At 52.3% G+C, this 27,090-nt stretch overlaps 1 protein-coding gene across 1 annotated transcript; it reads left to right on the forward strand.

The window, feature by feature from the left end:
* Nucleotides 1-1,974: 1,974 nt before the first annotated feature.
* On the forward strand, nucleotides 1,975-26,161 carry CCDC69 (coiled-coil domain containing 69). The gene is made up of 9 exons (XM_054038624.1): nucleotides 1,975-2,172; nucleotides 13,522-13,594; nucleotides 17,480-17,649; nucleotides 18,699-18,786; nucleotides 20,152-20,225; nucleotides 21,439-21,540; nucleotides 22,115-22,234; nucleotides 22,710-22,807; nucleotides 23,429-26,161. The coding sequence occupies exons 1-9, from the start codon at nucleotides 1,975-1,977 to the stop codon at nucleotides 23,595-23,597; spliced, it is 1,092 nt and encodes a 363-aa protein (XP_053894599.1). The 3' UTR covers nucleotides 23,598-26,161.
* The last annotated feature ends 929 nt before the right edge of the window (nucleotides 26,162-27,090 follow it).

Genomic DNA, 27,090 nt, shown 5'->3' on the forward strand with positions numbered 1-27,090 from the left:
ATTTAATGTTCCCAAGGAAAGCACTGCCAGGACATGCTTCCCTTATGGCAGCCATGGAAGAGTGAAGAACACTGGCCCTATCTGTGGCTCCCACATCACCTTTGCAAAGGAGAAGCTGGTGACAACTGAATGCTGGGAGGCAAAAGTGACTCACAAAGCTGAGCTCAGAGCTAATTTGCAGCAGAAGGTAAAGATTATGCAGCATCTGACCCAAGAGAGAATAGGCAAAGCTGGCTCTACCAGTCCCAAGAAAACTTCTCTGATGTGCGGAGCTGCAGATTGATCTGCTTGCTGCAGTGTGTGTCCACCCCCAGACTACCCTGTTATCAAACCAACGTTTCACAATTCTCTGGGCTTTTTCCTCCTGTGGTTGTGACAAAGCGAACTCTGGCATGCGTCAGCCAGGAAAAGCACCCACAAGCCACGCTGTCCTTACTAGGGGAACTTCTTGGGTCTCTCCATTCACACCAGGACCAGGAAAAAATGAGTCTGGTGCCTTCCCAAAGGTCTCGTCTACACTAGAAAAGGTTTGCCAGTAGAGCTATCCATACCAGTAAACTCTCGTAGTGTTATGGAGCTAATGCTGGTTGAAAATATTCCTATGGAATGTTTTTCCATTAGAAAATGCTGTTTCATTTATATCGGGGTGGCCACAGAGCCCCCCCACACCACCCACCATTCTCCACCTAACAGACTGGGGGGAGGTTGGGGTTCCTGGCCTGCGGCAGTGGTGGGGCTAGGGGCTTCTGCCCCATGGGGAGGGGAGACTGCAGTCGGGGCCTCAGCCCCACTGGGCACGCCTGCTGGGGCACGGGGCTTCAGCGCGAGCAGGGCTGAAGCCCCTGCAGGCAAACTCCGTCTCTCAAACTTCAGAAGATTGTCGTATGCGGCTCGGAGGGTCAGAAAGTTTGGCCACCCCTGATTTACAAGGAAACATGCTCATTTTGATGAAATGTTGTGGCGGGGGGGGGAATAAAGCATTTCAATAAGGTTGAAACATACTGTGTTGACATTTTCAGAGTGGAACATTTTGATTTTTCTTATCACAACAAGTTTTTGTTTAGACATTTCTTTTATTTTATATTGAAAACATTAAAAACGTTGAAATCAAAACGAAACGTTTCCGTTGACACAAAATGTTTTTTTTTTTTCCTGAAAATGTCATGTTGCGGGAAAGTTTTGCTTTCCAGTCCAATTCGGAACAAAACACATGTTTAAAAAAATGGAATTTCCTGCAAAACCGAAATTCCAGTCCCACACAGCCCAAGACACAGCTTGTACTGGCAAAAGTGTTTGCCAGTGTAGCTTAGATGGGTTCCCGGCGTGAAATAAAGGATACCCCCAGCTGCATTTACACTAAGACTTTTCCTGGTATAAAAATGTTGCAAAAACATCACTGGCCACAACAAAGATGGGCAAAAGTTTCTGGCCTAGCCCTGACCTAAGATAACAGCTGGGGGCTGCCCTCTGCTCTAGCTCTTTCCCCATCTGTTCCTCCACACATGAAGCTAGCAAATCCGGGGGGCATTTGCAGGGCAACATGCAAGTATTTTGTTTGGGGACTTCCGAAAAGCTCCCCGAGCAGTTATGGGCATGATGCAGGGATCACTGGCTGGGAGGGTGTCCTCTGGCCTGGGGGAGGACAGACTGGATGGCCATAATGGTCCCCTCTGGCCTTAAAAGCTAGTAACCGCTTCTCCCCCCCAGCGCAGGAGCAGAGGGCAGGTGGCCCCGCGTTTGATCAGGAAAAGTGGGGGAGCACGTGCGGCCCCGAGACAGAGGAACTGAGACCCCAGAGCTGCCCAGCCCAGCGGACTAGCTGTACCTCGGGGGCTCAGACGGGGGGCTGTTTGGAAATGCAGGTTCCCTGCGGCGCTGGGCTCCGGAGCGGGCTCCAGCCTCCCCCGGCCATGCCAACACGTGTTATCAAACAGGCGCCTGGTATGCCGCTCGGCTCAGCCCTGCCAGCTGGGGATGTGGCTTTTTGCAGGGGGGCTTCTGCTCGGGTATTTACGGCGCGCGGCGGTCCCAGCAGAAGTTCAAGCAGACTGCTTGCGGTTCGCTCCCGGGCTCGCAGCTGCAGCGCCGGGCACGGGGCGCGGAGCGAGCCTCACCCGCCCGGCCATGGGCTGCACATGCAGCACGACCGGCCGCTGCCAAGCCAGGAGCAAGGTAATGGCGAGCGACCCCCTCCTCCAGCTGGGTTTGGGGGGGGGGGGTTCCACTTTGACAGCTGTTCCAGCGCCGGGGAAGGGTGGCAGCCCCCAGAGCCTGCCCCTGCTGCCCCCCCCTGCCAGCGCCCCGCTGCTCCAGCATAGAGCTTACCGGGGTGGGGGGCTGGGCGTCTGTCCCCCCGTTCCCCCCCCCCCCGCTTTAAACAAAGCCCCTTCCCCAAAACCATGAGCAGGAGAAGAGGGGCTGGCCGACGGCTGGAAAGGGGTGACACGTTGTTCCTGAAAACTGCAGCGCCTGTGTTGATTGTAGAGTTGTGTGTGTGTGTGTGGTGGAGAGGGTCTAGGAGTTCCTTCCCTAGTGTTGTGTGTGTGTGTGTGGTGGTGGAGGAGAGGGTCTAGGGGTTCCTTCCCCAGTAATGGGGGGGTCCTTGAGAGGGTCTAGGGGTTCCTTCCACTGTCCTGGGTATATATATTTATTCACAATGTGGGAAGTCTGGTGAATCCCAAAGGCACAGCAAAAAAGTGTCTCCCTGAGCCTCAGACAGCAAAACCTGTGTCCGCCAGGAAAGGGTTAGCAGCAGAACCCAGAGATAGGGGTGAATTCCACCAGAGGCAGCAAAATCGGGCCGATTCTCCTTTCAGTTTAAACAAGAGCGTTCCCGCCATCCGCCTCCAGCCCATCACTGGTTCCGGGGATGGGGGGGAAAAGATGCTTTTAAGATTGAAGGAAACTAACTGTTCTACAGCAGGGAGGGTGGCGGCAGGGGAGAAGGCATCTGAGATAATAACATGTGCCTAGAACGTTAAAGCAGCACCAGGGCAGGATGTCTGCAAACCTCACCCTCAAGCATCTGATGGTTAGATTCTTCCTTGTCTTTCTGCCAAGCAAGAAGTGTGATAGCTGGTTTTCTCAGGTGTAGCTACATTTGGGCAAAGTACTCTCAGTGAACTATTGATTCTATGGATTTAGCCTGTCTCCAGTTTTGGAATGATCCGCAAACAGACTGATCTTTACAAGCGTGTTCAGTATTTGATTGAAACTTCATGTGTCCATTGTCGGTTTCTGGGTTGTTTGTGAACTATTGGTTTCCCTTGTGCTTACAGTTATTCGCTATTTGTTATTCGGGGCCTGTGATTGGTCACCTTAGCCAGGCTGTGCACCCTGCATGGATGATTTTAAAAGGAGGAGGGAAATCACAGAGATTGCAAGATGGCTGCACAAAGCTTTGCACAAATTAATATTTGCATGAGGGAGTAGTTCTGAGACTTCCAGGAACACTGAGCCAGAAAAAAACCATTTGTACAGATACTCAGGGAAAACGGAAACAAAGGGACACACCTACTGTCCAAGAGAACTCACAGGGGAGTTGCAGACAGAGATCTGTGAATATTTTTTTTCAGCCCAATGCACACGAATAGCTGTATATTAAAGAACTGTACAAATCTCTTATGCACAAGGTCAAACACTTCTAGGCCAGTCCATGCCTCTGAGGGCTCCCTGTACAAAAGAGACACTGGGTGAGAAATGCTGCATACAAAAGGCCCCAGGAATTGAGACTAAGGCATTTGTTGACGTGAGATGGAGTAATTTGGAGACACTTCCCTTGATTCTGATATGTCCAGTTAATACCATAAACTTAGCTGGGGCAAGGAAGGGGATACAGCCCTTGCTGGCTACATCTTTAAATCAAGACTGGATGCCTTTCTAAAGGGTATGTCCTAGCGCAGCCAGATTTTATGGGCTTGATGCAGAAAGCACAGGGTGAAATGCTACGGCTTCTGTTAAGCAGTAGGTGAGACTAAATGCTCACAGTGGTCCCTTCTGGTTTAAAACCTCTGGCACAAGGATAGTTCAGAAAGACTGAAAGGGGGAGTGTGAAAGGGATTGAAGGTGGGGTAAATTCAGAGAGTCACAAGGAAGTAGAAGACGAATCCTCAATGCTAGGATTTGAGAAAAATGAACAGTCAGACGCTACAGGCCTGGTTCCATTCACGTTTAGTGACTTCTCAGGCTGGGAAAAGTCCCTTGGACACCAGTGGTTCTTATGTTTTAAATGGGAGTGGATATTTTAACTGCTGTGATTCTTTCACCATTGCACGGGATTAAACCTGATTGCCAGAACTGGGGATGGGAAGGAATTTTTTCCCAGGACCCATGTTGTAAATGACCTTGGGGAGTCATCACCTTTCTTGAGGATATGAATCAGAGATCATCTGTTCAGATCAAGTGGGCGTATCACATCTTCTGAGTGCAGGGGAGAGGGCATTGGCACGCCTCAGTCCTTCATGTCATCTATTTCTGTCTCTTAGAAGAGCATAAAGATAAGAAAGTGATTGTGCAGGTGCCGAGTGCAAGAACCCAGCCGGGATCTTGTAGCTATAAGACCTCTGGAATGTGATCAGCTCTGTAACTTAGCTGCTTGAAGTATCAGGACACAACCTGCATTTCATCTGACATCCAACCATGAGAGGTGCTGAGAGGCCTTCTTGAAAGATCAGGGCTGGCATCATTCCAGCAGTGGGTTATATACATTATAATTAAACACACACTGACACACACAGACACACACACACACACACACACTTCAGAGTTACGAATACCAGTTACGAACTGACCGGTCAATCACAGACCTCATTTGGAACCAGCAATACACAATCAGGCAGCAGGAGAGAAAAATCAAAGCAAATACAGTACAATATTGTGTTCAACGTAAACTACTAAAAAAAAGGGGAAAAGTTGAAAAAAAAGATTTGACAAGGTAAGGAAACTGTTTCTGTGCTTGTTTCATTTAAATTAAGATGGTTTAAAGCAGCATTTTTCTTCTGCATAGTACAGTTTCAAAGCTGGATTAAGTAAATGTTCAGTTGCAAACTTGAAAGAACAACTATAACGTTTTGTTCAGAGTTAGGAACATTTCAGAGTTACAAACAACCTCCATTCACATACAACCTCCATTCTCAAGGTGTTTGTGAGTCTGAGGTTCTACTTTATTTACTTAAAATCAGAAAGGGTCAGAAATTAGGATGCTAACAAGACGGTTAACTCAGCCACAAAGCTCAGTCTATATGTTTATGGTGCAGATTTAATTGCATGAATGGTAGTATGTTAAAAGCCGTGAATAGACAATGGTATATAAGTGGACCACGCCCCTGTGAACACTGCTCTTGAAGCATTGAGCACCTGCTTCCATTGAAGTTATTGGCCTAACCTTCCTCCCACTGATGTCAATAGCAGTCACAGAGCAAAGCTCTTGGTGGCTTTAGGGGGAGCAGCGTCAGGATTTAAACACACATCCCTTGTTTTTTGGTGATTTCCTTCTGCAACATGAATGTTGCATTATGCATTAAAAATGCAACTTTAGAAAAAAATCTTGCTCTAAAATCTAAGGCCCGGATCCTGCACCATTGACTGCTCCTGGGTGCATCTCTCTACCCACGCCCAGACTCACTGACTCCACAGGGCAGCACACACACATAGTCAGTTGCAGGACTGCAGGGTTCATTCAGGCAAAGGCCGACTGGGGCCTCAGTTCCTGAGGAGTAGAGTAGAGTAGAGTAACAAAGGGACACAGCAAATACACACTGAACAGTGCACATGCTCCAAGTACCTCTGCAAACGTGCCAGTGCTCCGTTGGCACATCCAAAACGTTCTTAATTTTCAGCCAGGTTTTGTTTTGATGCTCGGTTATGAGCCTTCTCCCCAGTGAGGTTGAATGGACACCTAAGAATCAAGTTTCCAAACTTCAGACAGTTTGCAGTTACCTCTAGGGGGGTGGGGACCATGACCGTAATTTCTGACATTGGGAAAAGTGGTTTGATTTTCTTCTGCCCACATTCATCATCCAAAAATAGTGAAAGGGATTTGGACCCAGCTGCAGAATAATTCACCTTGGGACAGGCACCCACTTTAAGGCCCTTTTACACTCTTGAAACACAGCATTCCTGCACTGCTGGACATCCTGCTGTGCTATTAATTTGGACCGTCTTTCCAGCAGAAACTGCAGCAAGGGACGTGTGCTCATTCTGGCACCTGTGAAGCGGTTCATGGTCTCTGTGGGATAGTCCTAGAGAGACTATCCCGGAAACGGGGAGAGATCGTTAGCACATGTGGAATACTCCTACTTTTCTTCCTATTGTAAGCCTTAGGCCCTATACTCCCCTTGCAGGGCATGAGTCGTGCAAAGTCCCTGGTTTGGTATTGGACACAGGGACAGGCACAATCCAGGAGCTTCCAACAAACAGCCCTTTACTGCAGCTTGCTCAGAGATTGCCCTGCATAGATTCAGCCACTTGCACCTCCTGGGGAGTGCCGCGCCTGGGACTGTCAAAGGGGCAGTCCGCTCTAAACAACACGCATTGTATTCCATGGAAGTTATTCCTCTCCTGTGGGGAGAACAGACCCCCATCACCTGTGAATAGCGTCATGTCAGAGAGAGGGATCCGATCTAGACGTGATGGACACAAATGCCGCAGGCCAGAAAGAGCTGAAAAGAAGAACAAATCAAGCCCGCATTTCTTGCATTTCCCAGGTTCCCATTTCCTTTTGCCAGGGCGGGGAATCCAAGTGGCAATAGGGCATCAGTCTCTGCATGAGGTTTGCCCCAGGGGAAAGGCCTTTGGGGCCTGCCTATCATTGCCCAGCTCTAGCCAATGGGCCCGACCATCCTCTGGACTATCAAAGTGCACAGGGATAGGAGAGACTCTCTCCGCGTATCCCAGACTGGAACCGCTTATTATGCCACCAGGATCGGGAGCAGCAGCTGGCAGGCGTGGTGCCAGGGAGAGCGGCTGTTCTGTGTGAGGAGGAGGCCCTGTTTACCCACACACTCTGCAGCCTGTGCAGGGCCCGTCCTGCTTCTAGGCGGGGGTGAGGGGCCATGTTGGCCTGACCAATGCTGAGGAGAGGAGATAGCTGCTCTGTGGTCAGGACCCTCGCAAGCCCAAAAGGGCACCAGGAGCTCATGCAAATGCCCCCTCCACCAGGCTTCTGCAGCGCCTGACCACTCGGTCTCCCTTAGGCAGGAGCCCTGGAAGCTGCTGCTGCTGCCTGAGGGCAGAAGTGGGCCCCCGGGAGCCAGCTCTATGAGGGTGGGAAGAGGGCACCTGGGCTTGAGGGGAGCCTAATGCAAAGCCACCAAGAGCAGGTACCTTTGGGGAGAGCCTGGGAGCTGAGCTGCCACCTCCTTTCCCCTGGGGGCTGATATGGCCTGATGGGCTCCCATCCTTACAGGACGTCAGCTTGTTCCAGGGCTAGGTAGGACTGAGGGACCTGGTCAGATCCCTCCCTGTCTGTGCCACACACATACACCCCCCCACACACACACACGCACCCACTCCCCAAGGGGATGCACTGTTTCCCCATGGCTTAAGGTGAGGTGTGTTCCTGGGAAGGTGCGGGCTGCCGCCAGCCCCTGCAGAAGGCAGGCAGCTAGACAGAGAAGGGTCCATCCCCTGCTGAGGTTTCCACAGGTGCCACTTTTTGATCGGAACCTGCCACCCAGCTGCCCGGGGACTAGGCTGGGAGAGGATCGCTCCCCTGACTGCTCCTTTGGGGTGTAGGCTGGGAACCGCTTGTGGCACATCTGGCTCCCAGCTGTGATTGGGAAAGTTTGCCTGGAGTCAGGGGCCCGATTTAAGGTTTGCCCATGATTTGTTACAGCTCCCAAGTCCTCTCTTTGCAGCTCCAGTGCCAGCCATAAGGGGACGCTGTGGTGGCAAGAGGTGGTCAGCCTGGCCAGAGGTGCCATGGGGAACCTTGAGGTGCTCTGCCATGGGTTCAGGATTCCCGCGTGTTGGCCTCTGTGTGCTTTCCAGTCTGTGATTGATTCAGCAAAACTTTCACGCAGCTTCACAAATCGCTGCTGGGCACTTGGGAACACCCCGGCTTTTACAGCATGCAGCGGATACCAATCAACAAATGGGATGACTTGCCTCCCAAACGTACCTGGGGCCAAGGCAGCAATTACACGCCCCTCCCCTTGATCTGACATTGTAATGCCTCTCACTGAGCTGGAGGTACCACTCCCTCCTGCCAGCCCCCGCGGCACACAGACATAAGAGCACCCCGGTTTGCCTCGGAAAGAATTCTGTACAGGTTCGTGTGCCCCCTCCCCCACATCACCACAGTATCTGAGCAGCTTCCAGTAGCGCATTAAGTGCTGATGCTAACATCTGCCACGTGTGGTCCGTTCTCTGTGGCGTGCTCCATGCAGGAAGAGACGCATGTGCAGGGGAGGGTTTTGTCAGAGAGGGGTTTTTTTAAGTGTACGTGCAGCTTTGTGTTTATTTTAGAGGAGTCCAGTTGACGAAATGTGCCTCGGCGCTTGGGTCAGAAGGTGGGAAAGATTTGTGATGGGCCTTTGTTCCAAGCGGCCCCTGAAACGGCTCTGCCTCCTGCATGGACAAACTTGACCCTGATGGTCGCGGTTCCATTGTCCTTGAGGAGCAGAGCTGTCCATTGTGGTCCTCAGGCCAGAGCTTTAGGTGATCTTTTAGTGTTCCAGACATGGCAGAAGCATGTGATGCTGCTGTAAAAAGCAGTCCCTGTAAATTCGGGGTAATTTACTGCTCGGAGAAGAAGTGGACTCCCCAGTTTATTTCAGGGTTTTCAGGCTCCTGGCTGTCTCCTTGTCTGTCACTCATTCCCCACCCCCAGGGACTCTCTGATGCAGTGACAGCAACCTCTTTGATCTTCCCCTGTCCTGGGAAATCATGTCCCAAACCCCGCTGTCCTTTTACTGCTCTCTAAATGTGGCTGTCACACTTCACAGGTTGTAACGTAGCAGCCCCTGCAGTTGTTTGATATTTCCGGACCCCTCTCAATCTCTCTCTTGCACATGCTGTGGCTTGGAGGTCCGGACAGCATTCCAGCCCAGGGTTCAGAATTCAGGGAGGTCCTGCAGTTTTTAGGAAAGGCAGCACTGACCTAATCTGTTTTGCAGCACTGGGTATTTTCTCCTCTTTTCCTCCCCCTCCACCCACCCCCATTAAGTTTTCAGTCTCTTTTCCAGCCTGCATCCTCTCTAATCCATCCGCTACAAGCACCCTCCAGGAGACCCATGGCAGTGGGCAGCAAACGACTCTCCTTGTCTCCTCTCTCGCTCCGTGCTTGTTGCTGTGAGATAAGTGCTTGCTGCAAAGTCCTTCTAGGGATGTTCTGGGGAGGGTGCAGGCACCAGCTTGGGCTTTGGACAGGCTTTATGAGTTTTGTGCTGCTGCTTCAGATGAAACTTGGCTCCTTCTCGCATTCTGTATGGTTTGGTGGCATGGAGCCTGCTGGCCCAAGTGAACGAGCCATGTGCTTCCAGCACTTAAACACTGAGAGCCTGGGGCCAAAATCCTCCTCGCAAGGGTTGCTAGAGCAGGAGGGATCTCATAAAACATAGGGGACTGTGACAACTCTTGACCCATTTCCAGGTCTTCTACTCTTCAACCCATCTCTTCTCCCTCCCATTCTGGCATGGAGTCACTGTCCGTACAATTCGGATAATTGTCAGGGCTTTGTTTTCTTGGCTCTCAGGTTCCTGTGTCAGTTAAAGGCCTCTGTCTTGCCCAGGGCTGGGTCCTGAGTAGCTACCAGTTTCCATTCAGTAATTGGCGTCTGCATGCCTCTATCTGCATCGGAGGAGCTGGGCACAAATCACCCCTGAGGTGTCTTTACCTATGTGACTATTATGCCTTTGTTTTCTGTGTACTGCACCTTTCAATCTGTAGGGACCCTCCTGTCTGCAGGGAAAGGCAGGCAGCCAGTTTGTGTTCAGTTCACCACAGCCTATTTGATTTCCAGGGCAGAGCCCACTAGGGCAACGACAGGTCCTCTTGGGTGAGGGGAGGGGGCCACAGATCCCAGCAAATCAACTAAATACCCGGAACCAAGAATGAAAAAAACAGGGACGGGTGCAGGGCACAAGGTCAAAACAAGGGATGCAGAGAGGGACCCGTAGCAGAGAACCCCATGCGCCGCCACTAATCCAAGTAGGAGTCCGTGAATGCCACATTTATGATGGAAGGCAGCGTACAATGCAGGGATCACTGGGTGGAATTCTCTGGCCAGTGTTATGAAGTCAGGCTAGATGATCACCATGGTCCTTTCTGGCCTTGAAATCTCTGGTATAAGCCCTCTTCAGACTTCCATGAACCGAATGTTCTGTTGTGGTGGGAGGGGATCTGCATCTGCATGCATTACACACGTCTACACCTGCTCTGCTCTGGGAACTGTTTCCTGCCCATAGCAGCAGGTGCGCCAGTTCGGGAATATTTCATTCCTGATTTTGCACATGCTACTTCCCTGGGAATCCTTCATTTCCAGATGTGCATCTCCACCATGCAAGAGGTGTAGACAAGCCACAGAATTTTAATGCAGATACTGCCCATAGGGTGATCTGCTCTCACTTTAAATAAGAGGGCGGGTGGTGGTTGGTTGGTTCGTTATACACAAGGTCCAGATGACTGAGGTTTTACTGCACTCACAGCTTTTAAAACAATTATAGGTGAATTACACACCGTTCAACAGATTATTTCCTTATAGCTTTTCTGATTTAAATTGTTATCGCCCTTGCTCTAAATGGAGTCAGTCTGAAGCTACTGGGACATAAAATAATAAAAATGCTAGGCACGTAGCTATTGCCTTTCAGCTGGGGCAGGGACTGACTATATTTCTGTTCAGCGTATATACAGCTCCTAGCACAGCAGGGTCCCCGTCTACACGTGATGCCCCGGACACAGCCTCCCTGCAAGCAATAGCAGGACTCCCAAAGCACTTTACAAAACCACCCCTGGTTCCTATCTCCACTTTTCAGAGAGGGATGCTGAGGCAGAGACATTGAGCCAGGACTTTGCTTAATTCACACAGCAAATTGGTGTCAGTCAGGAACAGAACCCAGATGGCTGGATTCCCATTCCTCTGCTCTATTAGAGACTGGGCCAGGAAAGCAGAACAAGCCAGTCTAAGGTGTTGTCTATAATAAGGCAACATGCACTGGCATAACTCCATCAGTGTGGTTACACTGGGACGAATTTCCTGGATGTGGACAGGGCCTCCCCTGGTGTGACTTGCGCCTCTTTCGATCCCCTTCGGCATGTACGCTAAGTTACACACCCTTGCCCGCATGCTGCCCTCCATTCAGCCAGGCTCCATGGGCCCAGGTCGGAGGTGGTGAGATACATGTTGGGCAGTGGGAGTGAATTTTCAGGAGTCTGACTGAGGCTGAGTGCAGCGGAGCTGGCGGAAGAAAGCGTAAGTGACACCAGTTGGATTCCTTCCCGTTCCTTGACGCCAGGTCTGCGCTACAAAGTTAGGCTGATCTTGCTTCATCGCATCAGGGTGTGACAATCCGCACCTTTGAGCGACATGGGGAAGCCCGCCTAACCCCGGGTGTAGACAGCGCCAGGTCAGTGGAAGAATTCTCCCGTTGGCCTAGCTACCGCTCCCTGGGGAGGTGGAATAATGACCGCGACGGGAGAACCCCGCCTGTCACTGCAGCGAGTGTCGCTGCAGCGTTTCGAGTGAAGACAGCCCCAGAGCACAGAGGTCAGTTCTCTTCATTCCATCCCACCCGGGTGTAGCGCCACTGGTGTCCGTGTTCCTGATTTACACCAATCAGATCCACAAAGGGTTTGGGGTTGGGGAGAGAGCAGGGCTGCTCTTTGGCAGTTGAACAATAGCTAAAAATAATGTTGTGGTTTCTTCCAGTGTTATTAATGCAACTAAACTGCTCCGGGGCTGGAAGGTGGCCTGCTGCAACTGTATCGCCTAAGCGAGCTCCTAAATCTGAGTTCTATAAACCCCGTTAAACAGGGAGGCTAGGATGGAAACTGTGACAGTTAGCGCTGTCTCAACGGGGGGCTGGTAGCAGGAGCTGATGCTCTGATGATGATGTAATTGTTTGAACTGGCGAGAAAGCGAGAGCTTTGCTGGTGCCAGAGATTCCGAGGCGTTGTTAGAACTGGGCTTGATCCCTGTAATTGCCTTTGATTGAGTGTTGTTTTTCATCTCTCATTCCTGCACAGGCTCTGTGCTCTAACCCAAGCTATTTCTAGGCTCCGAGCCTGGCTATAAAAAGCATCAGCTGAGCTAAAAGTTTGTGGGCGTTGCTAACAGATCTGCACCCACTATCGGACCTGAGCACTGACTGGCTCGTGTAGTCCGGCGTCCCAGGCATGCATAGGTGGCGTGAAGGGAGGGGAACAGCGAGAGCACTGGGAAATGTTTCCAGCCCTCTAGCTCCAAGAGTTTTGGTGCTAACCCCATCTCACGCTGACTGGTTGCTGGACAGATTTGTACATTGTCCAGTGCCCCCATCCCAGAAGGCCTTTGTGGGAGTGTGGGGCTGATAACGATACTAAGGCAAAGTGGAGATTTGTACCTTGGGCCGGGAGGGTCCTAGTAAGCAGACCGGCCTGCTGGTGAGACTGACAGGCCCCCCCCAAAAGGTGGAAGGACAATAAATCTTCTAGCCTGTCCGTGTGGCTGGGCGGCTGCGTAGGATGAGCGTGTGTGTGTGGGGGGGGGGGGTGAATTTGTGTGTGGTAGGGAGTGTGAAGGGAGGCGTGCGGGTGTCTCCTCCCTTCGCTGGTACGTGCCTTCTCTACGGAGCACTTCTGCAAACAGAAATCCAGGGCCAAGTGGGAACGTGAGTAACCAGGAGTGAGGAGGGAGAGAAAATGAACAGGCATGTGTGATCCACTCTCACGTCCCTCTGCTGGGATTTCTCACTGGAATAGCCCTTCACATGCCACAGGATATCTCCCCAATAATGGGGGCAGGGCCCCTCCGCATGGACGCTCCCAGGTTACACGTTCCCCCTCGTGTGCTGTACCATGTTAGCCACGCGTCACTTTCCGTCATACCCAAAGGAGAGAGGGCTGGCAGAAGGGCACAGTGGGCTAAGCGGAGATGGAGCAGCCTAAAACCGGAGGCCAAAGGTGGAAATAGCGGCGATACTGAGCTCCCTAGGAGGAGAACTGGCCCAGATTCAGAGCTGGCTAAACAGGATGGAGTGTGACAGAGGCTTGGGGTCGCTGGCTGGGGCTGCAGGTTGAACTCCCCAGGGATAAATACAACGTGCTGGGTACATTTCAGCAGCACTCTGGCAATTGAGAGCAGTGCTCTGGGTTGGACAGGACCTAGCTGAGCTGCTGGGATCTGAATGTTGCTGCAGCTCTTTCATTTAGAGGGACTGCTAAATAACGCCGCATCACGGGGACCCATTGCAGGGGACTAATTTCAGGGTGTTTCATCCATGACACAATTCCCTTCAGGTCTTGGCTCTGCCACAAACCAGCGTGGGTTTTTTTACATTTTCCTCCCTGCCTTTCATGACTCCAGTCGTCTTATTTTCCCCACAGAAACGACTAAGAGCTCGGCAGCCAAAGGCGCAGGCTTCCCAGGAGCTGACGGCCGTGAAGACAGAGAATCATGGTGAGGTGTACATCTGTTTCCTCGCACGGCTTTTCAATGCACCTACCCCTTTAAAAGCATTAAGCTAAGACCGGGTCCAAACAGATGGGCCAATGTGTTCCATGCACAGATGCACCTGTACCTGCTAAGACAGGCAGCACTGTGAGCTCTGATGCAGCCAAAGTGGCACTGTGACTAGTGAGTCTTCTATTCTGGTCCATACCAAGGCCACCTCATCTGTGTTTGCTCAGAAAGCTCCTCCGGACGGGGAGGCGACGTGTCTGAGGATCACTGGGGTAAAAGGGCTTTACTGACTCAAGTTAAATCAGAGTGGATTCTGTCACTCCAGTTTCCCTGGGGGTCTTGGCATTAGTCCCACCTGAGATGGTGTCACAGAGCCACAGTATTGGTGCTACACGCCAGCTTTTAAACAGCCATTTTTGGAGGATCCCCTTCTGTGTGGCAGACCCTCAAGGGGTCCCACTCTTCCTTAAGGCAGCCTCGGTGCCTCCAAAACTGAGCCTCCGGGCTTCAGCACTCCTGAGACAAAAAGAACAGGAGTACTTGTGGCACCTTAGAGACTAACAAATTTATTAGAGCATAAGCTTTCGTGGACTACAGCCCACTTCTTCGGATGCATACAGAGTGGAATAAATATTGAGGAGATATATATACACACATACAGAGAGCATAAACAGGTGGGAGTTGTCTTACCAACTCTGAGAGACCAATTAAGTAAGAGGAAAAAAAAAACTTTTGAAGTGATAATCAAGCTAGCCGAGTACAGACAGTTTGATAAGAAGTGTGAGAGTACTTACAAGGGGAGATAGATTCAATGTTTGTAATGGCTCAGCCATTCCCAGTCCTTATTCAATCCTTTGTTGATTGTGTCTAGTTTGCATATCAATTCCAGCTCAGCAGTCTCTCGTTGGAGTCTGTTTTTGAAGTTTTTCTGTTGTAATATAGCCACCCGCAGGTCTGTCATTGAATGGCCAGACAGGTTAAAGTGTTCTCCCACTGGTTTTTGAGTATTATGATTACTGATGTCAGAGTTGTGTCCATTAATTCTTTTGCGTAGAGACTGTCCGGTTTGGCCAATGTACATGGCAGAGGGGCATTGCTGGCACATGATGGCATATATCACATTGGTAGATGTGCAGGTGAACAAGCCCCTGATGGTATGGCTGATGTGATTAGGTCCTATGATGATGTCACTTGAATAGATATGTGGACAGAGTTGGCATCGGGCTTTGTTACAAGGATAGGTTCCTGGGTCAGTGGTTTTGTTCAGTGATGTGTGGTTGCTGGTGAGTATTTGCTTTAGGTTGGCTGTAAGCGAGGACAGGTCTGTCTCCCAAGATCTGTGAGAGTAAAGGATCATCTTTCAGGATAGGTTGTAGATCTCTGATGATGCGCTGGAGAGGTTTTAGTTGGGGGCTGAAGGTGACAGCTAGTGGTGTTCTGTTATTTTCTTTGTTGGGCCTGTCTTGTAGGAGGTGACTTCTGGGTACTCGTCTGACTCCTGAGACACACGTCTCACTGAGATAAATCGCCAGTCAAAGTCTTGGACACACTTCAGTGCGCTTCAGCAAGTATTGGCACAGGCACCAGGCAGCCTTTTCAAAACAGAGGCAGACGGAACCCAGCACTGGGAAGGCCTGAGATTAGCATAGAGGAATAAAGGTTAAAACACCATCTCTTCTGGCCACACCAGCCTTCCATCTAGTGTCCTTTCCTGGCTCTGGTCCTCCATGTCCCTGTGTCACTCCCAGGTGAGAGCTGCTGAGACCCTTCAATTCAGCTCTTATCCCACCCACCTGACATCTTTTGGTCCATTGTCCACCTCCTCAGACCCGTGCTGAGTTCACACGCTCCGCCTGCAGGAGAGTCCCACAGATAAATGTCAGTTGCTCAGTCTTCGGGGCTTCCGTTGTCTTTGCGGACCCTCCATTGATATGTGGCGGTTTCAGCCAGTACTTGACTGGCCCATTTATTTCACCCCATACAGATACCTGACACAACAGCCCGTGTCTCTTTCTCTGCCCCGCCTGGGGAGCAGTGCAAAGTAGAAAGAGAAACTGAGGCACTCATGGGAATCATAAAATATTACAGGAGAGTCCCATTTCATCACAGATGGTTCCTTAGAAATCGACAGAGTATTTGGCATGCGTTCCTGGAAATGCATCCTTGTTCTAATGGAAATATTGCCAACTTGTATGAGACAAACTGCACAATGCAGAGCCAGGCTAGAAATAAAGATCTGTATCCTCATCTGGCATAAATTAGCCCATTTTCAATGACTCAGTGGAGTGACGCTGAGTTACACCAGCCGGGGATCTATGCTGAAACTCCATCCATGTCATGCTGCCACCACAGAAGCCCCTCTACTGATGGAGCAGGCTCGGTATTGGCAGGGCATCAGTGTAAGTTTTCCCTGTGCTGCCCAGGAATGAGAATCAAAGCGATTCACAAACAGTTTCCAAGATGAACAGCAAATTCCACGTGCTGCTGTTCATGAACTGATCTTATTAGTCACTCTCGAATGCCTGGGTGACAACACTGGTCGTGAAAATCTGAGCAAGGTCTGAAAATGTCACGAATTCCTAAGGGAAGCAAGTTAAAAAACCAAGCTGCTTGCCCAAGGGAAGTGGGTAGGTAGAACTCTGCCTTAGTGTTTGTTCATGGACAGAGAAATCGATGACTCAAGTCTAGTAATATGTATGACCAGGCGAACACCACAAACGGCCCGCTCAAAAACCGCACTAGCTGGCCAAAACGTCCCACCAAACAAACAATCCCGCCCCTAAGGAAGCAGTCGGTGCAGTAGTGAGGAGGATATTCGCTGGAGAGGATGGTGTCTGTATGCTAGTAGGAGGAATTACCTTATGGCAGTGTTTCTCAAACTGGGGTCGCCGCTTGTGTAGGGAAATCCTCAGACCGGTTTGTTTACCTGCCCCGTCCGCAGGTCCCACTGGCCGCGGTTCGCTGCTCCAGGCCAGTGGGAGCTGCTGGAAGCAGCACGGGCTGAGGGACGTACTGGCCGCCGCTTCCAGCAGCCCCCATTGGCCTGCAGTAGCGAACCGCGGCCAGTGGGAGCCACGGGCGGGGCAGGTAAACAAACCGGCCTGGCCCTCCAGGGGCTTTTCGTACACAAGTGGTGACCCCAGTTTGAGAAACACTGCCTTACGGCTATGTGTATTGTTGCCCTGTCCAGAGTTGACACACTCTAGCCCTTATGTGAATGGCTGGCTCAGGCATAGAACTACAGACAAGCTCAGAGATAAGTGCTCTCTACCAGCTGAGTTATTCAGCAGGCAGTATTTGTCATTCGCTAAAGTCCCATTTAAATAGCTTCAGTCACCCAATCAGGAATTGGACACTATACCATGTGACCACTCTCGCACAACAAACTGTGACTAGCAGTCAGCTGTAGCCAACTGTTTGCAAGGCACTTGGTGGCTGGAAATGATTCGCTCCAACTAGTCGTTGAGCAATGAATGCACTCACAGAAGCTGGGAACGATTGACAGGAAACAAAGACCTAAATGAGACATGTTTGTGGTACAGGGAGAAATAGCTAGCCACACCCCTCAGCCCTGAGCTGGAAGGGTCAGTCCCAGGACTGGGAGGCCAAGGGAGTCGCCTGTTTCTGTTCGATACTTCTCCCCATTGTGCAGACTGCCAACACGATGCCCATTGGTGCTAATTAGTGCCAGGAGTAGTGTGGGTAATTGTCCAATAGGAACTAGACTGAGATCATAGTTTATGCGGGCCACCAAACCGCCCCCAAGCGATAATGAGCTTGACCAGGCCTGGATTCGAACTGGTGACTGAGTAGAGAACAGCCCCAGAATCCTGTCAGCAAAACCAGCCAGCCACGGTCTAGCCATTTCTGTTTAATTTGCAGTCATCGCAGCTCCCTTGCACGAGGATGTGGAGACGACGAAGGCCCTGCTGCTGGAGGAGCAGAAGAGGGAGATTGGGAGGCTGCTACAAGGACATCAGGAGGAAACGGAGAGGCTGAAGGAAGCCCACCAGGCAGAGACCCAGAGACTGACCCAAGACGTTAAAATCCAGGTTGGATCAAAGTGGCTTCCCCACCCCAAGAGTGTCTGTCTAGTGTCCCAGCACAGTAACCCCAGTCCTGGGCATTCATGCTTCTGCTTCCTGACCTTCACACTGCACCACTCCCACAGGTTCAGAGCTAGGGAGTAGTATATAGCAGGACCTTGATGACCTGATAGTCTCCAAAGACACCAGACAGCGTGAGATCCTTTGGGTGGTCAGCTAGGAGGCTTTGACATTCCCCTTCCGGCCCTGATCTCGCATTCAGAGCCAGCTGGCCTGCTCCCCCAGTTATAGCACCGATCTGCCTTCCCCAGGGTTAGCAGACTCAGTATTGTAGGTTAGTGTCCTCAGATTTCCACTTCTAGACACCTAAGGCCACGAGTAAGGCTACAGTTTTGTCATGGAGGTCACAGAAATCGTGAATTTGAATAAAGTCAGTGAAATCTCAGAAATGGCTGTAAAAACACGTGACCTGGTGCACCGGGGTCGCAGCGCTATTCAGGTTTGGCCCCTCCGGCTCCACCTAGGGAGGGGCGGACAGACCCAACCTGAGAGGTGCTGTGACATTCCCCAGCTCACAGTGCCAGGAAGCTGTGTCTAGGCCCAGGGCACCAGAGCTGCTGCTGCGAGGTGAGCTCTCCCCCTTCTCTGACTTGTTTTTTCCCCTGCACTCTGTTGTGAAATTTACACGCCAAAATCGTGGCCTTCGCCGTGAGCGAAACTGAGCTCAGTGGTTCACTCCTTGTCCCCCTTTTACTGATCTCGCAGAGCTCAGCACAAAGGGCAGTTGTCCAGGAAATCCTGGAAAAGTCCAGGGTGTCGCAGGTCAGCTGTCCTAGCAGAGCTGTGTGTGATGCTCTTTCCCCTTCCCCCATTGTATATGGTTTGCCATATTAACCCCTCAGTGTCATAAGTACCACAGTTAAATTCATTCATGAAAATAGGAACAGGAAACTGGATCTGCCGCCCAGGAGATAAATAAGAGACTGCACAGGCAGGTACACCTATTTCTCGGAGATCCCCGGATACTTAGGGCTTGTTGCTCACTCTGTTTCTAGGTGGAAAAGGAAAGAGATTTCGAGCTTAACAAGCAGCTCTCCAAGCAGTTGGACACACTGAACAGAGAGCATGAAGAGAACCTCCGAGGTAAGGCCCCAGTCTCTCCTTTGCTGGGCGCTGGCTTCCCACTACGCCCCCACCGCTAGGGTTTAAACTTCTCACAGGGCTGCTCTTGCATCTCTTCTCCTCTCCAACCTCCTTGGCTCTCTTGAGCAGAGGCCGATCGCTCCTGTAATGAATATTCAGCATTTTCATTAGATGTTGTGTGTCCAAGAGACAGGGCCGTCCTTACCCAGACGCAAAGTACGCAGCTGCGTAGGGCACCAGGGAATTAGGGGCACCATATTTCCTGGTGCCCTGCGCAGTTGGGAGCTGCTCCAGCCCCTGCTCCGCCCCAGCCCTGCCTCTTCCCTGCCCTGCCTCTTTCCACCCCAACCCTGTCCCACCCCAGCCTCGCCTCTTCCTGCCCCTGCTCTGCCCCCACTCCCCTGAGGACTGTAGCAGGGCTGGACCTGCACTCACCGGCGGCAGGAAGTGCAGCGACCTGGCCCCAGCCGTGCCGCTGGGGGGTGGTTCCAGCCAGCCCCGCCACCCCCCCACAGAGGCCTGGGACCAGCCTCCCCCCTGCCCCCTGGAGGCCTGGGGCCCCACCCACCCCCGCGAGGGGGCTGCGTTGGGCCCCAGAATAGCTAGGGATGGCCTTGCCAAGAGATTTGCCCGCTCTTTGACTGGCCCCATTGGCAAGCACCTCCCATGCCCTCTGGATTACCATACTGTCACCTGTCATGCTCTCAGGGCTGCCGTGGTGCTCCCTTACTGTCGTGTTGTCTGCACCTCTCCAAGCCATGAGGGAGGGGACCCTGGGAGGGGCATGGAGAAATGCTGGCAGGAGATATTACTCTGTATTTCATTAACTAGCATGAAGCATTTGTAGAAACCCAACCCAAGGTCTGGAAAATTGACCCCACTGGGGTATTACGCTCGCAGTGCCTCTGAAATAAACCAAAAATTCTTCAAAAAGGCGACTCCTTCCATCGGAGCAGGATGCTTCTCTGGGAGCTGGTAGCGTTTACACTGCAGCCAACCATGCGAGATGTGGTCACCCAGTCTCAGCAGTACGGCTGTGACTGGTGATGGGGTCATTCCCTCTCTTTCTCCTCTCGCTACGGGCGGCATATTGCCTCTCTCCTTAGCGTAGCAATCACGCAGCTAGCAGCCCTGTGACTTTAGCTGAGCGAGTCCTCCAGGGAGCTCCCAACTGCAAGGCTGCCCCAGAAAACGGCATTTCCTCTGCTTACAGTCCCACGCCTCTGCTGACTCTTAGCCCAGAGTAACTCGGGTCCCCCCCCTTATGGCAGTGCCATCTACTGCCATTCTGTGCGGGTAAGGGGCTTGGGCAGGCCTTGCTTTCCTGTCTCCTGATCTGACACTGATTTTATGTTTTCCCTGCAGAAGTCCAGAGGGCCCATGACCAGGAGATGCTGCTCTTAAGGGAATCCTACCAAACGGCCCAGTCTTCCTTACAGGTGCTGGCCCCCTTGCTTTGGCTTGCTGAGCAATTCCCCGTGGAGCAGAGCTCTTTAGATTCAGCGCACAGGTCTGAGGGTGCTGGGAGAAGCTTGCAAGGGACCTGCCTGAACTATCCCTGGGGTAAAACAGCACAGTCGGCCCCTCACTTTCACAAGAGCCAGATTGAGAAAACAAAGGTTGTTTGTGCTGCCCGGAGCCCACCACCCTTGGAGTAACCCAGGCTGGCTGTTTGTGGGAATGAGCCCAGAGGGGCCTCTCACAAAGTGATCTTGCCCTAATTTTGCAGCAGTCAAACAGATATTTAAATCAAAATGGCCACCTGGACTTTAAATTCCAAAACAGAAAACAGTCCTTCACTGGCTCAATCAAAAAAGTGCAGAGTTCCCCACAGCCCCAGCACCTTCTTCACCCTCGCCACAGCATGCCAGTCCTAGCAGCCAGCCAGGTGCTCCCTCTGGCTCCCCTGTTCCTGCCCTGCTCTGTCCAGGGTGCTAGCTTCCCTCCACCTGCAAGGCACCCAGTCCTCCCTCCTTGAGTTCCAGGGAGTCACTGACCCTGCTCTGGCCTGCAGCCTGATTGTCTGCTGCTTCCAGTCCTCTCCTATTGGCTGCTTCCTGCGTAGCCTCTCTAGAGCTCTATTAACCCCTTGCATGCTGGTATGGGGCAGACACCCCATCACACCACTATTGACATAGGGGACAGGTGGGTTGTGTTTTGAATGTCTCCATGTTGTTAATGGTGCTCAGAGCTTAGGTTCTGGTTACGGCACATCTCTACTGGCAGGCAAGTCTGTAACCGGAACACTCCAGAAGTGAAACTGGTGCGAACAAGCCGCCTAACTGCCATACTGTGACTCAGAGCAGACTTGGCAGAGTCCGGGAGTCTGTTCTTATGCAAGCAACCCAGGAAGTGCTAATTATAAAGAGATCTCTCCCGTGGTTACCGACTGACCCATTGTAACCAGGGAAGCCAGGATGGCAGAAGGCATTATAGTGGGAATTGCTCCCTGCTGCCATTAAATACTGTATTAGGGAACTGCTACATGGGACTTTGTTATTCATTGTGAAATGTCTTGCAGTTTGACTCCTGCCACCTCTGTACAATGCAATAGGTAATTTTCTTCCCTTATATAAACAGTGCCCCTGCTGGAGGGGAGGTCATAAAACAGGACTCATAATCACATCCCTCTTCCTTTCTCTTCTGCCCTAGGAGACGATTGACAGGTTAAACTCCCAGCTGAAATCCTTCCAGGAGAAAATGAAACGGGTGGAGGAATCGATCTTGAGCAGAGACTATAAGAAACATATTCAGGTGCAGGAAAACAAACAAACTGTGGCCTCTTGGGAAGGTATTGCTTTAACCCGTCATTTGCTGGGGTCTCCGATCAAGCCTGTTGGATTCGCAGTAGTGGCAATGGACAGCTCAAACTTAGTCATAGAAGCATCTGTATGCTATAAATGCTTTGTCACCTCAATAGAGGCCTCCCTGGAAGACTCCCCATCACTGGATCTGGAGAGGGCAGTGTTCGTAGTGCCTGGTAAACCTGTAGTATGGTTGAAGTAAGCAAAGGGATAGGAAGTAGATCATAAGAAAATTAAGGGTACATATTATGTGCATTATGCAGGTAGTTCAAGCTCCTTGCACTCAGGTGCCTAGTGCAAATGCCGTAAAGCTGTAGGGTATGGATGAACACTAGTAAGCACATTTTATGGGGTAAGAATCCTATCAATCCAGGACTGAGAACACTGGACAATTATGACTCCTAACGGTCGTCATCTTGGCTCATCTCCGTTCAGGAATAAAGAACCAAACCAGAACCATGCATTCGCCCCTCCAACCTCTCCAGTCAGTGGGGGACTCATGCATTTTCTTTCTCCCCTTCTAGGATTATGGGAGCCCCAGCCACTTCTGGGAGCAAGAACTGGAGAGTCTGCATTTTGTCATAGAGATGAAGAACGAACGCATCCATGACCTGGACAAGAAGCTGCTGAACTTGGAAACAGTGGTGGGTTTGATGTGGTTCTACCAAAAAGTGCATGGACTCCTTTCCAGGGGCAGCAATAGCGGAGATGGAAAAGCACAGCCCGCAGGAGAGCGTTCCACCTACCTGAATGCAAACCACGTTCTCCAGGCGCATTCCCCTCTGGCACACCTGCTGCCTAGGGGCAGCTTTCTGTCCTGGCTGGCCTCTCAGCCGAGCTAATGTGTCGGGCACAGACACAGTGGGGGAAGCCAGCAGATGGAGGACTGCACTAATTGGAGCTGGGTGCTTGCTGGCATACACAGCAGGTCGCTGCTATGCATCACTAAACTCGCATAGAGGCAACTTTTGTCAGTAACCACCAACGTTTTGACGTTGGCGCTTAGGCAGGACCTCATTAACCAGCGTAGGGGATCGTCTGTTGCCAAATCCATGTCCCTTCTGACCCTTGACCTCTCCTTTGAATCCTCCCTTCCCAAACCCTTCTGGGATGTCACAGATGGAGAGGAACCTGCTTCTGGAGGAGAAAGTGAAAACCCTTCAGCAGGAGAACGAGGATCTGCACGTTCAGACACAGAACCACTTGACAATGACAAGGTAACATCCGCAGCCTAGTGCAGAACAAGCTACCTGCTGCCAGCGTCGGCGCTCACGGGCTGAGCTCTGGGCTAGGTTTGAATTGCACTCAGGACAGGCTGTTTTCTGAATTGTAGGCTGATAACTAGATGCGGGGACAGGACCCAAACGGCAGGTATGATCATGGCATCAAAGCTAGCACAGAAGCTGCAGGTCAGAGGGCGATAACTGAGTAGAGCTATGACAGTAGGGGCTGAGGTGCACAAGCCAGGCCCCCTGTGGGTGTGTGACTTTGCAGAGCACTGGTCTGGTTCAGGTGAACATGTACGAACGTGGGCTTGCCTAGCACCCATCTGGCTCGGGGGGTGTGGGAGAGGGAGAGAGACCATGACCTTGCACAGCACCAGTCTGGCTCTGGTGAGAGTGTGTATGTGTGAGGAAGACCGTGACTTGGCACAGTACCTAACTGGCTTTGGGAGTGCCTATAATCCACCCCACCCCTTTTCAAGACCATTCCATGCCCCCCCCTGCCCTGGCCTCTTTTGGCAGTGATCAGAACGGCTGGCGGGGCCCTGATCCCCATCTTTATCTCACTCCGGGGTTCTTACCACTTCAGCTTCATCACCTGCTGTTTCTTTGCAGGCAACTGTCTGACAAGCTCCTGGTGGTTCGGGAGGCCCTGGACAAGGAGTCCCAGCTGCGGGAGCAGGCGCACCGGGAGAAGGAAGAGCTGCTGTACAGGGTCCTGAACGGTGACTCTTCCCCCACCTTCCCCATCCCCTCCAGTGAGGTGCCACTCATCGCCACGTAGCGCTCTGGGAAGCGGCGACGGAGGCTGCTGGGATGAGGACGCAAGCGAGGGGCACCAGAGACTCTTCCACCCCTCGTTTTAGCCCTTCCTTTTATTGCACAGGCCCAGAGCTGCTGTCATGGGGACTCTGGCCGGTAGAAGAGGAGTTCCTCAGACTTCCAACCTTGGGACGGCCGCCCTCTAAGTGGACAGTGCAGTATTTCTCGGGACCTTTTCAAAGTGCTTTTACCCCTCCTGTGTGTCCCCCGTCTGACTCTGAACATGGGGGAGCTTACGAGACACCCCAGAACCTAGACCCGTGCAGCGCGAGGTGTCCTAGCTGCCCCTGGCTTCACATCTCAGTCAGTAGCGGTGGTTACAAGGGGACCCAAGGGCTCTCCGGTGCATTTGGGGTGGGGAAGAAGAGGTCTGTTTCCCGCACTGGTTTGCCCAGGGGAATCCGAACCGGAGCCCTGCATCGGAACAGCCTCCTCTTTTGGGGAAGTTTGGATCAGGCTCCAGGGCTGAAGTTCGCCACTCGGGTCCAGCTCTAACCAGAACCAAAGAGAAGGATGCTCGTCTCAGATGGAGCTGTTGAAAACAGCACCTAGCTGAGTCCAGCATCAGCCCCCGCGGGGCGGCTTTGTGGTGTACACAGGCACGCAGCGGGTCAGGCGAGCCCTAAGCGTCTCTCTCTGGTATTCTTCGAGAACAACCCTGCAAGGAAAGTTTTGAGAGTCTCGGAGCTGGAAAGTGCTGCTCTGTGTGACCCAGGCTCAGGGTTGTCACGGGCAGAAGACGGTGCCCTCTGCTGGCCAAGAAGCAACACCGGCTTCGGAAGAAGCAGCAAGCCTGCTGTTCCCAGCTGGAGAAACGGCTCCCATGGCCTGTAGCAGGCACCCAAAGTGGTGCCCGAGGCGGCAAAGAGGGGGAATGTCTGCTGGGCCGGGTGAGGATGGGGCAAGGTAACGCAGTGGGCAAGAGGTGGACAGAGCTGGTCTCTCCCTGGTGCACTCACTGCCCGGGCTTTCTGGGAGCAGATGGTTCCAGCTCCATAGGGTGGCACATGGACCCCTATGGAAACTGCATAGCAGTGGCAACCAGAGCTGGACCAGTGAGCGCCTTCAGCAGGAGTTTGGGGAACAGCAGAGGGGAAGAGGGATTGTAGCAAACATGCCCCCGTCTCAGAAATCCCAGCCCTGCCTGCGGATGGATCATGTGGTCCAGTAGCGCCTCTGGGGCGGAGATGGGGGGGGGGGGGGCAGAGCACTGCCTCCCAGGGCTTCCCTCCCTGGAATCTCCCCTCCTCAGGGGCTGCCGCAGGTGCCTGTCCCCTTCTGCAACTCCTCTTCACAGTCCTCCAAGCTTCAGTCCAAATCCCCCTTAGACTTTGCTGTCACTGCCTCCTGCTTCCTCCTGGCTCAGGACAACAGTCCTATTGCCCCAGGCTTCCTCCTGGGCCAGCACCTTCTAGTTCTGGCTCTGGCCTCCTCTCTGCCCTTAGCCCAAGAGAAGACAGTCCTAGGTCTACCTCTCTCCTGGGTCTCCTCCCTGGCCTTTCTTTCTGCTCTGCTCCTTCCCTTATGAAGGCCCAGCTCCAGTTACATCTAACACCCCTCCAGGTGCCACCCAGTGGCCTAACAGGGCTCAGGCTGAGTTAACCAAGCTGGAGGTTTATACCCCATCACAGCGGCGCCAGATCTCCTCTTACGCTTGGGCTCCTTGACATCACTCTGGCAGGGTAAAAGGGCCCAAAAGAAGGCACAAATGTAATTTATTCCCCCTTTAAGACTCCTTTCCACTTGCCAGTGTGGTGTCAAGGAGCCTTTTTGTAAATATGACTCTGGCCCCTTGACGTCATATTGGATTCACTCTGTACAAAGAGCCCCTGATGCCTCCCGGTCGTTCGCAAAGTATTGTCCGCTGCACTCTACACTCACCCCCCCTCTCTCTTGTAGCTCCAGGACACTTCCTGGAAAAGAATCTTGGTTCCTTGCGAGCTCACCTGCTCCTGTTGTTTACTCCCCTTGTGAACCTTTTAATTCTCCCCACCATCGCTGTGGAAATGACGGTGATCCTGGAAGAACTCACAATGGCTGCGAACAGGCGGCTGTGCACGCCGAAAACCCCACGCTCACTTCACACCGGAGTCATGGAAACCGGGCACCTTGTCCACGCAGGGCCCATACACCACCGAACTCTGAAAATTCTCAACCAGTGAGCTCCGATGCCTCCAGCTCCTATTGTCCTGTTTGTCAAGTGGGAAGAGTTTGTTCCCAGTTTGTTCTCGCAACCTGACGGCCAGGCTGGGCAGACCCAGCCCTGTCGGCCTGGCCGAGATTTACCTGGGAGAATGGCTGTTTCTTTGGTGAGAGTTTGGCCCACGCGGAAATTTTGTCATCATTTCTGTGCTAGCCGGCAGGGCTTGGAGAGTCACGCGATTCCGTTCAGCCCACTAAGCGACCTGGGCAATTTGGAAATTTGCTTCAGGTGAAAATTGGCCATTTTCCCAAAGAAGGGTCACTATTTTCACACTGAAATGAGGTTTTTCTGTGTCTGGGAGCTGCCTGTTTCCACGGGGGGGGGGGGGGGGGGGGATTCAAGATCTTCCACCTCCTTCCCTGTCCCTTCTCTTCCTCCTCACTTTTTCATTTTCTCATTCTCTTCTGTGCCTCTTTCCTTTATAAACTCCAGGCCCCAGGAGGGTCTTTTAGACATTGCACAAAAATGCTCTAGATCACTGACACCGCAACTAACAAGCAGTTCTCCTCGACCATCTTTGTGAACAAATGGGGCGGGGGGACGGGAGGAAGCTGTGTCTAGAACATGAACTGCTACAGGGTCAATCCTCGCTGAGAGCCGAGTGTTGGCACAACGGGGGCTGGGGGGAAACCAGTCTGTTCTGCTCTGCGTAGCTCAGTCTGTGAGAGGGATAGACCAGATCCCCTGAAGATGTCTCAGACCTTTGCCTGTCTTTCTAGAACCCCCATAAGCCCTGGGGCCTGAGTGAGGGGAACTTAGCGGGGCTCTCGGGAACAATGGAGAAGTCATTGCTCACTCAGTACTGACTAATTACGGCTCTCCGGCTGCCCCATCTTGTACCTTTCCTTGCGGCCCCATTTCTTACGGAGCCCAGGGCTGGCCTAGAGAGAGACGGTGCATGGCAGCAGGCAGGGGCAGCTCTGGTGGGCTCCGTTCTCCTTTCGCTTACACTGACGTGACAGGAGCAACTACCTCAGCGTTACACCAGCCTAAGGGAGCGCTGACGCAGGCTCAAGAACTAGGTAGAGATACACCTGTCTAAGAGCTCAGACTAGGCCACCCCAGGGGTCCCTTCTGGCCTTACAGTCTATCAATCTTGGCTCCGAGAAGCGCGACGGTCATAGGAGGCGTCACGACAACATGGCCTCCTGAAGTGTGTGCTCCCACGTCCCTTGCCGAGGGCTCAGAGCCCTGAGACTCTCCCGGGGCCCATCTGAGGTGAGGAACCATCCGTTAGCAAAGCCTGCACTGG

Source organism: Malaclemys terrapin, chromosome 8, assembly GCF_027887155.1.
Source record: "Malaclemys terrapin pileata isolate rMalTer1 chromosome 8, rMalTer1.hap1, whole genome shotgun sequence".
In the NCBI taxonomy this organism is placed as follows: Eukaryota; Metazoa; Chordata; order Testudines; family Emydidae; genus Malaclemys; species Malaclemys terrapin.

What these genes read in the sequence shown, in the direction of transcription:
- CCDC69 (XM_054038624.1), top strand. Translation starts at nt 1,975, where the DNA reads ATGTGGCTTTTTGCAGGGGGGCTTCTGCTCGGGTATTTACGGCGCGCG. An exon ending in TGCTGAACTTGGAAACAGTG is followed by an intron (nt 22,235 to 22,709) that starts GTGGGTTTGATG and finishes GGGATGTCACAG; the next exon opens with ATGGAGAGGAACCTGCTTCT. An exon ending in AACCACTTGACAATGACAAG is followed by an intron (nt 22,808 to 23,428) that starts GTAACATCCGCA and finishes GTTTCTTTGCAG; the next exon opens with GCAACTGTCTGACAAGCTCC.